Source organism: Penaeus japonicus, unplaced genomic scaffold (genome assembly GCF_977035675.1).
Source record: "Penaeus japonicus unplaced genomic scaffold, GWHDUDI00000001_assembly GWHDUDI00000020, whole genome shotgun sequence".
Taxonomy (NCBI): Eukaryota; Metazoa; Arthropoda; class Malacostraca; order Decapoda; family Penaeidae; genus Penaeus; species Penaeus japonicus.
This window is the reverse complement of record NW_028234422.1, coordinates 31,434,211-31,444,210: the sequence shown is the minus strand read 5'-3', so window position 1 is coordinate 31,444,210 and position 10,000 is coordinate 31,434,211. Positions and strand designations below refer to the sequence as shown.

At 56.0% G+C, this 10,000-nt stretch overlaps 1 protein-coding gene across 1 annotated transcript in view; it reads right to left on the bottom strand.

The window, feature by feature from the left end:
• Nucleotides 1–10,000, bottom strand: part of ds (dachsous cadherin-related 1) — a 200,461-nt gene that overhangs the window by 1,351 nt on the left and 189,110 nt on the right. Inside the window, exons 12-19 of the mRNA XM_043016105.2 lie at nucleotides 9,821–10,000; nucleotides 9,110–9,238; nucleotides 6,742–8,630; nucleotides 6,380–6,628; nucleotides 5,403–6,271; nucleotides 4,938–5,269; nucleotides 4,252–4,520; nucleotides 1–4,085 (exon numbers count right to left, since the gene is read on the bottom strand). The exon at nucleotides 1–4,085 is cut by the window's left edge and continues 1,351 nt beyond it; the exon at nucleotides 9,821–10,000 is cut by the window's right edge and continues 38 nt beyond it. Of these exons, the coding sequence (XP_042872039.1) occupies nucleotides 1,529–4,085; nucleotides 4,252–4,520; nucleotides 4,938–5,269; nucleotides 5,403–6,271; nucleotides 6,380–6,628; nucleotides 6,742–8,630; nucleotides 9,110–9,238; nucleotides 9,821–10,000 (6,474 nt within the window). The 3' untranslated portion in view covers nucleotides 1–1,528. The remainder of the gene's footprint in view (nucleotides 4,086–4,251; nucleotides 4,521–4,937; nucleotides 5,270–5,402; nucleotides 6,272–6,379; nucleotides 6,629–6,741; nucleotides 8,631–9,109; nucleotides 9,239–9,820) is intronic.

The window sequence follows — 10,000 nt, the reverse complement described above, 5'->3', positions numbered from 1 at the left end:
CTGCAACCCGAAGGAAAAGTGGATCCGTCAAGCACGTCGTGAGCACAGGAACCCGTGGCAGGCATCGCTACACTAAGACCACTTTGAAAGGGAAAATGTCTACGAAGTGATTGCGATTTCCCCCACCGAAGGAAAAAAAAAATAAAAAAAATAAAAGAAATGCAGGTCAATACAGCAGGTGTTAGCAGGAGTGAAGGGGAGAGAGAGCGGTCGGCACTCGGCACTCGGCACTCGTCCCTCGCCGACACTTCCGGGACGAACCTGGACATGCTTTTGCATTCTTCGGGCCACGTTTGGTTGCTTGCGGATGAGGTGAAGGTGTCTGACCCCGACGCTACGCTCGCGAGCCGGCGGGGCCATTCCGGGTTATGAGAGGTCACTGTCCCTAGCTTTACTTGATGCATTGTCTTACAAACACACGCTTTGAGTGTACGGAGACTCGGTCTGCCATTAGACTCGGAAGCGCTCGTACGGAAGGGCCGGGCCGTCCCGGTGCCTCCTCTGTGCTGGGCGCTCTCTTGCGCTCGCCGTGCACCCTTTCCAAGGGGTTTCTTAAACCACTGTAAATATGTATGGATGCATACTGGTAGAAGTATATGTGTTCTGTATATGTATATGTAAATGTATGTATTCATGTATGTATGTATATATGTATATATATATATGTGTGTGTGTGTGTGTGTGTGTGTGTGTGTGTGTGTGTGTGTGTGTGTGTGTGTGTGTGTGTGTGTGTGTGTGTGTGTGTGTGTGTGTGTGTGTGTGTGTGTGCGTGAGTGTATGTATGTGTATCTGTGTGTATAAATATCCACATACACGCCCACTTTCCGCCCTTGGAAAGCACGAGAAGCACTGGTTGAGAATTCGGGGAATGAGCACTGTGTCCTAAATTGCTCGCTCCTAATCTCACTTTGCACTTACTATAAAACGCACCACATTGCATGTTGCACCATCTGTGGCAGTAGCTCACCCTCCATCACATCTACTAAGTGTGGCATTCATTGCGTATGTCCTAAATATGCAGTTTTCTATTTACAGGTCCTTTCCTTGTCTACAGCCTCCGATACTGTACACTGTCAGTCATTCTCACATCGATACATTTTATCAACACATATATATTCCGATAGCCTTTTTTCTTCTTCTTATTTATCAAAACAACACAACACCGGCAGCCTTTTTTCCGTGGCTTGAGACTCCGGGAGTCTCTATTGCGGGTGCAACACTCGACGCTTTGTCTCGTCCGATGCCAGTTTTGATTCAAACACTAAATATTCACAAATATACAAAACATTGTGCATCATTCGATTAAAGACATTTGGCAACGTTACACCCTTGAGTATATCACATCTGCCTTTGGCCGCGCAGGCTCACTTCCGGCGGTGCGCACCTCGAGGCGGCGACGCGGACGGGGCACACGCAGCACAGCCGCCGCCGCCGCCGCCTTTCACGCCGATGGCGACGGTGGCTGCTCGTAGTGATGATGGTGGTGGTGATGGTGGCGTTGGCGTTGGAGTAGCGGGTACAGTGACGGCTATATCCTGAGCTCGGTCTCTGAGCCCGACGACGCGCCGGCCATGAGTCCCGCCGGCCCCGGCCGCTGGCCCACCGGCCGCCCGTGGTGCGGCGTGGATGTGGCGGAGGTCTGGGCCACGGCGGCGGCGGCGGCGGTGGACGTCGCGTGCGTGACGCTGCCCGGCGTCATGAGCGGGGAGATGGACGGGGAGCGCGTGGCCAGCGGCGACAGGGATGGGCTGAACGAGGGCGACATGGCGGGGGAGGTGAAGGACGATTCGTGGCTGATGGGGGAGCGAGGCAGCGAGGGCAGAGTCATCTGACTAGTTCGCACCGAGCTGAGCGCGACGGGGGCGATGGAGCGGGGCGCGACGCTCGTCAGCAGCGGCGGCGGGATCGTCTTCACCTGAGGGTTCAACGTCTTCTTCATCGGCTCGCGGCTGTAGTTCGGCGCCGAGTCGTCCTTGAGGCGAGCGATCTCCGAGAAGACGTGAGCGAGCGGCTGGTACTGCGGCCCCCAGTCCAGCAGGTAGTCCCAGTTGTAGGATCCCTGGAGCTCCTCCTCGGAGTGGACGATGGAGCTGAGGGAGCCCGTCATGGAGGGCTGGCTCTCGTCGCCGAATCCAAAAGCTCTCGTGCCGTCCATGATGGAGGACTCCTCCTCGGGGGTCACTTCGTTCAGCTTGGCGTAGATGAGGTTGCTGATGTCCATGCCGTCCGCCTCTCCCCCGCCCTCGTCGTCGAACATGTGCATGCTCTCCATGGAGTGCGCCAGGTCCTGCGAGCCCTTCGTGGACTCGCTCTTGGTCGTGTCGATGCCGAGCCTCGCGAGGTATTCCTGAGTGTTGTGCACGGACACGTCGCTCATGTTGTCGTCGTCGCGGATCCCTGAGTCGGGCAGGCCGAGGCGCTCCCGCAGCTTCTGCTGCTGGATCAGCGGCCCCTCGTTGATCATGCGGATCTCCTCGTCCTCCACGTCCTCGTTGTCGTCGGCGCTGCCGCGGCCGCTGCTGGCGCTCTGGCTCTGCTCGCTCATCTCCGAGGTGGTGTTGCCGTGGTGGTGGCTGCGCTCGCCGTGGTGGTCGTAGTGCGGCAGGTCGTTGTAGCGGGGCGGGTACTGGGACAAGTCAGCGGGCGCCGTGGGCGGAGGCCGGATGTCGATGGTGTCGAAGGAGGTGTCAAACTGGTCGGTCATCGCCGGCTTCCTGGCGCGAAGGTTGCGGCGGTACAGGAAGAGGAAAGCGCCACCGAATATGAGCACCAGGAATATGAGGGCGATAAGCAGGCCGATGGCCCAGGTGGCCAGCCCGCCGGAGTCTTGGCCACCTGTGACGGCCGGAGCGGTGGTGTTCCACGTCCCATTCCTGCCGCCTACGCTGACCTCGGCCTCGGCCACAGCCTGCAGCGACCCGACCAGACCCGACGTGGCCACGATCTTGAGGCGAGTGAGGCCCTCGTCGCGGCCCAAGACGCGGCGCACCGTGATCTCGCCCGACGTTCTGTTGATCTTGTAGGTCTGCGACGAGGTCAGGAGCGAGTAGAAGACGCGGCCGTCGGGCCCTTCGTCCTTGTCCGTGGCCTCCACGCGGCCCACGACGGCGCCCGTCTCCAGGTTGGTGGGGACGGCGAAGTTGTAGTTCCGCTCCAGGAACTCCGGCGCGAACTCGTCCTTGCTCTCCACGTTGACCTGCACCATGACGACCGCCGACTTGCCGCCGGCGTCCACGGCGCGGAGCATGAACGAATAGACCTGCTTGGCCTCGTAGTCGAACACCGCCTGAGTGACCACGACGCCCGTCTTGTGGTTGACACTGAACTTGTCCATGTCCTTCCCTCCTGGAATGGAGTAGTTGACAGCGCCGTACTGCCCTTTGTCGGCGTCGTTGGCGTGGGCCGTGAAGACGGTCGTGCCGACGGGGGCGTTCTCCTCCACGAACTCCAGATACTTGTCAACAGGGAACTGCGGAGCGTTGTCGTTCTCGTCGTACAGTGTGATGTTGACCGTGGCGAGAGCAGACAGTGGGTGGTGCCGGTTGCTGTCTGTTGCTCGGACGATGAACCTGTATTCTGGCACGGCGTCGAAGTCCAGTGGCTCTCGGAGGATGATCAGACCAGAGTCGGAATCAAGAGCAAAGACCTGGTGGTCGTTGCCGGAAGTGATGTCGTAATGTATCCTGGCGTTGTCTCCAGCATCGTTATCGGTGGCCAGGACCTGCAGGATGGAGGCGCCGACGCTGAGGGACTCGCTCACCTCGACGCTGTACTCGCTCTGATTGAAGACGGGCGCGTGGTCATTCACGTCGTCCACGGTGATGATGACCTCGGCGGTGGCGTTCCGGGCGGGCTGACCGCGGTCGGTGGCCAGCGTCACCAGCCGGAACTTGGAGTGCTGCTCGCGGTCCAGGCGCTTCACCAGAAGGATCTTCCCGGTGTTGCTGGTGATCTGGAAGGCGTTGAGCTCGTTGCCGCCCACGATCTTGTAGTCGATGTTGCGGTTGAGGCGAGACTCGTCCATGTCAGAGGCAGACACGCGAGTCACGATGTGCCCGCGCGGTGCGTTCTCGCTGACGCGCGCCCTGTCGAGAAAAGGAAAATTGCCATCATTAACATACTTAATACACACAAGCACACAAACATACACACAAGCACAAACACACACACAAGCACAAACACACAAACAAGTACAAACACACACACAGCAAGACAAAAATGCGAGACAATGCGAGACAAAATGGTCCTTACGTGTAGACTTCTCGTGAGAACTTTGGCGCATTGTCGTTGACGTCGGTGACCTGGATCCTGACGGCGGCCACGGCGGCGAGGGATGGCCGTCCGCCGTCTCTCGCCGTCACCACCAGCTGGATCACGGGCTGCCGGGGGTTGTAGTGCACCGAGGAGTTTGTGTAGATGACGCCGGTGCGCTCGCTGATGTAGAAGCCGCCGTCGGAGGCCGTGCCCAGGCTGTAGGTCACGCGGGCGTTGGTGCCTGCGTCGGCGTCCGTGGCGTTCACCTGCAGAAGGGCAAGGGTTGTTAGACTCATTTCTCAGAATATACTTTGACCAGCTATGATCTTATGTAAGTACCGTTATATTGCTTCTTGTGAGATTGATTTAATTACTTTATCATTTGGACTTTAAAAAATAGATTTGATATAAATTGTCATAATCTTATGCTTTCGTATTATTTGCTGAAATTCAACTTTTCTGCCTATTTCAATCCAAATTCTAATCCAATACCTGATGTCGATTATTGTTATGTATATCAAATATATCACTCTGGCTTGTATTTAGTCTTCTAGCAATATACATTCAAACTTCTAAACTTCTTAAACTCAAAATTTCCTCCGAGCGACCTCCTCTCTAGTCGTCCAGGCCCGCCAGCAAATCACCCCCACGCGAGGAGGCGTCCTGTACGCGTCTCAACTCACCCTAATGACGGAGGTCCCCGAGGGCGAGAGCTCGGGCAGCTCCACCTGGTACGCCTGCTGCGTGAAGACGGGCGTGTTGTCGTTCTCGTCGACGACCTGAACCGTGATGGACGTGGTGGCTACGTGGGCGGTGTCGGAAGCCTCCACCTGCAACATGTACTCCGCCCGCCCCTCGTGGTCCAGCGGCGCCGCCAGGGTGATCTTGCCGCTGAACTTGTCGATGCTGAACATGTTGTGCGGGTTGCCGTCCGTGGCGAAGTTGTACGTGATGGCGGGGTTCGTGTCGACGTCGTTGGCCGTGATGGTGGTGATGACGGTGCCCACCTCGGATCCTGCGCGGGAGGAGGGAAACGGTTAGAGGACTCTACTTACCTTGCGATTATCCTAGACATTATGGTTCATCCTTTCCTTTGGTGACTATTTATTAGAGGAAATGAATACTGCAAGACTACATCAATTACTCACCTTCTGACACCTGGACAATCGAGTGAGGAGGGAAGGTAGGCTGGTTGTCGTTCGCGTCCACGATGTTGATCCTGAGGGTGCAGGTTCCCGTCAGCTGCGGCGCGCCCTCGTCCGTGGCGAAAATCGTCAGCTTGTAGGCGTCGCGGATCTCGCGGTCCAGTACGATGTTCGTTTTGACGATGCCCGAGAACGGGGGGTCGATGACGAAGGCGTTGTCATGGTTACCGTCGACGATGTGATAGACGATGTTCGCGTTGGCCCCCGTGTCGTCGTCGGTGGCCGAGACCTGCATGACGTAGGCGCCCTTGTTGTAGCCCTCCCACACCGAGGAGATGTACTGGTCCTGCGTGAAGCGCGGCGCGTTGTCGTTGACGTCCACCAGGGTGATCCAGACGCTCGCGTACGCGTAGAGGGGCATCTCGCTCTCCGCTCGCGCCACGACGATCAGCCTCATCTTGGGCAGCGTTTCGTAGTCGAGGCGCTCCGGGTTCCTCACTCGGATCAAGCCGTTGTTGCTATTGATGTCGAATATGTTGTCTTCGTTGCACGAGCCGAAGCTGTACGTGATCCTTGGGAGGCGAGCGTCAGTGCGATACACGCCCACCTGAATCACGTCCGTGCCTGCCGGGGCGTTCTCGTCCAGCTCCACGGAATAGTTCGAGCTGCGGAATTTCAGCGTCGTCGCGGAAGCATTCCCGACGCGGATTTCGACCAAGCCCGTCGACGACTGAGACGGCGTCCCTCGGTCCCTGGCGACGACCTCCAGGTGGAAGAGGTCCCCGCTCTCCAGCCCGAGGCGACTCGTCGCCGTGACGATGCCGGTCTCGGGGTTGATGCGGAACTTGTCGTTTTCTGGCTTGCTGACCAGGCTGTAGGGAGATCATCATTATTATGCTAATCTTTTTCACTGGCAAACGATGTTAATGTATCAAGAACATGCAGTAAGAGAGGAAAAAGACGAAAGGACGAAAACTTACCTGAAGAAAATATCGGCATTCACTCCTTCGTCCTTGTCGGAAGCGGTGACCTGAATCAGCTGATTGCCGGGGTGGTAATAGCCCGGGACGTCCACCGTGAACGGATACAAGCTGAACACGGGTTTGTTGTCGTTCACGTCTGTGATGGTGATCTGAACCTGAGTTTTCTCCGAGCGAGAATCATACCGGCCGCCGTCGGTGGCTCTTACTTCGAAAGTGTATACACTCTTCTTCTCACGATCGAAGGTCCTGTTGAAAATCAATGTTAATAATAAAGGTTTTACAGAAATAACCAAAATGTTGAGTTCTTTTGAGCATGTGCCAACACGCTGTAACAAGACCTGAAGGCTTGTGTGACTTACCCTGCCGTCGTGATGACACCCGTTTCATTGTCGATCTTGAAGAGCCACTGCGTCTCGTTGCTCAGCGAATACGTTAGACGCGCATTTTCTCCATGATCTTCGTCCGTGGCTCTCACCGTCAGGACGGTCGTGCCCGGCGGCGCGTCCTCCGGCAGTGTCGCCGTGTACCGATTCTGCGAGAACTTCGGGTCGTTGTCGTTCTGATCTTCGACCGTGATGGTGATGTTGCAGATGCCCCGCAGCGGCGAGGAGGCGCGGTCCTCGGCCGTGATCACCAGGAAGTACTTGGCGTTGGCCTCGCGGTCCAGCGGCCGCGACGACAGCTGCCCCGTGTACGAGCCGATGCTGAACTTGTTGTTGATGTTGCCGTCGGTGATGGAGTACCTCACTCGGCCGTTGAAGCCGGCGTCCCTGTCGGTGGCCAGCACGGTGTGGATGACGGAGAGGTCGGTGTTCTCGGGCACGCGGAGCGGGTAGCAGGAGTCGCGGAACTCGGGCGCGTGGTCGTTGACGTCCGTGAGCGTGACGAGGACCGACGCCGTGTCGTACTGCGCCGGGAAGGATCCGTCGCGCACGTAGATGGTCAGCGTGTACTGGTCCTTCTCCTCGCGGTCCAGCGTGGCCACGGTGTGGATCTCGCCGGTGCCGGGGTTGATGCGGAACTTGTTGTCGCCGATTCCGGCCGGGATGATGTAGGTGAGGTTGCTGTTGGTTCCGTAGTCGCGGTCGGTGGCCGTGACGCGGATGACGGACGTGCCCGGCGGCGCCCCCTCCGACACGTTGGCCTTGTACACCGGCTGGCTGAACTTGGGCGGGTTGTCGTTCACGTCCTCGATGAAGACTTCGATGACCTGCATGGCGGAGCGCGGCGGCTGCCCGTGGTCGCTGGCCGTCACGTTGAGGCGGTATTGCGTGGCGCGCTCGCGGTCCAGCGCCTTGACGATGGTCAGCACGCCGGTCTCGTAGTCGAGGGCGAAACTGCCGTCCTCGTTGCCCGACGTGATGATGTAGGTGACGCGGCCGTTGTCGAGCGAGTCCTCGTCGGTGGCGATGACGTGCAGCACGGGGTAGCCGCGCGGCTCGTCCTCCATGATGTCGATGCGGCCGCGAGACACGAACTTGGGCGAGTTGTCGTTGTAGTCCTCGATGAGGATGCGGGCCGTGACGGAGGCCTGGCGCCGCTGGGTCTCGTCGCGCGGCTGGTCCGATGCCGTCACCACGAGCGTGAACTCGAGGTGCTCCTCGTAGTCGAGTGGGGCCATCAGCGTCAGCATACCCGTCGTCGAGTCCAGCTTGAACACCTTCTTTGGCGACTGCTGCGTGAGCGCGTACTGCAGGTAGCCGTTGTCGCCCGAGTCGAGGTCGGTGGCGGTGAAGTTCCAGACGGGCGTCCCGATGGCCGTGTTCTCGCTGATGGAGAAGATGATGGGGTCGTCCTTGAACACCGGCGACTGGTCGTTCTCGTCTTGGACTTCGATCTTGACGTTGATGATGGAGCTCTGCGGGTTGGTGGACGACGCGTCCACGGCCTTGACCTGCAGCATGTACTCCGCCGTGAGCTCGAAGTCCACCTCCCTGGCGGTGAAGACCTGCCCCGTCGTCTTGTTGATGTCGAAGGTCCCGAAGGTGTTGCCCGACAGGATGGTGTAGGTGACGCGGCCGTTCTCGCTGGCGTCGCGGTCCACGGCGATGACGGAGCCGACCTCCTCGCCCACGCCCACCCCCTCTTTGACCCGGAAGGTCATGGAGGACGCGGGGAAGGTCGGTCGGTTGTCGTTCAGGTCCAGCACCTCGATCTGTATCAACTTGGTGACGTTCCTGGGCGGGTTGCCCTGGTCGCTCGCCATCACCACCACGCGGTACTCCTGCTTGGCCTCGTGGTCCAGCACCTGCGGGGGAGGGGGGGGGGCGGAGGCGTTAGTAAGAGGGAGAAAAGAAGGGCAGAGGTGGATTCTGATAACTAGAATAGGAATAGATAGGAACTAGTCCGTTTTTTTTCATATCATCCGCGGGAACATGATTTTTTTTTTGAATAGGAATGTTTATAATAATGATGATAATGATAATAACATCAACAACAGCGATAATAATAATAAGAAAAATAACAACAATACTATGATGATAATAATAATAATAATTATGGTGATGATGATAATAATAACAACGACAATACTATGATGATGATGATGATGATGATAATAATAATAATAATAATAATAATAATAATAATAATAATAATAATGATAACAACAATAACGATGATTAAAAAATAATGCTAATAACAACTAATCCAACATGAATCCCTTAACTCATCACTAAAAATCCAAGATAACCCAAAAGATAGATAAAAAATCCTCAATCAACCAACCTTGGTGGTGGTGATGATGCCTGTCGTGGGGTTGATGGTGAAGGCCGAGTCATCATCGGAGTCATCGTTAGTGATGAAGGAGTAAGTGATGGAGGCGTTGTTGCCTTCGTCCCGGTCTGTGGCTCGAACCTGCGGGGGAGGGGGGAGGGGGAGGGAGGAAAAGGGGGGTGTTAAGTAGGGTACTCGTAATAATGATGGTAGGAGTAGTAGTAGGAGTAATGGTTGTGGTTGTAGTGTTGATATTACTACTGCTAGAGGTAGTATTACTGCTACTACTACTGCTATTGGTAGCTGTGATAGTGATGGTAGCAACAGCTTTTGCAGTATAGTAATGCCATCAATGATCGTAGTAATGGTGAGGATAATTATGATAAACAGCAACAATAATAATGACAATGATACTGATAATAACGATAATGATAATAATAATATTAATGATGAAGTAATATCTACACTATCAGTAATAACAACACTAATAAAAAAGAAATACTTCAACAGTCAGAGAATGAATAATTGTAACTTTGCTTTTACTACTAGTACTACTGTTACTAATACAGACAGCAATGCCATTAAAACAAAAACTATAACAACACTAATAACAAAACCAACAAAACAGTCACGATAACAAAACTCAAGAGTAGCGAAGGCCAGTCAGCCTCTTCTACTCCCACTCCGCCACGTGGCCCGGCGAGGATGGCACTAGTCACTCACCTGCAGGACCTCTGTGCCGGCGGGCTGCTCCTCCCTGACGCTGACGGAGGGCTCTCGGGGCTCGATGAATGTGGGCGAATTGTCGTTGACGTCGGTGACCAGGACGCGCACGGTGGCGTGGGCGTGGCGCGGCGGCCGCCCTTCGTCGTGCACTTCCGCTGTCACCTCGTAGACCGCCTT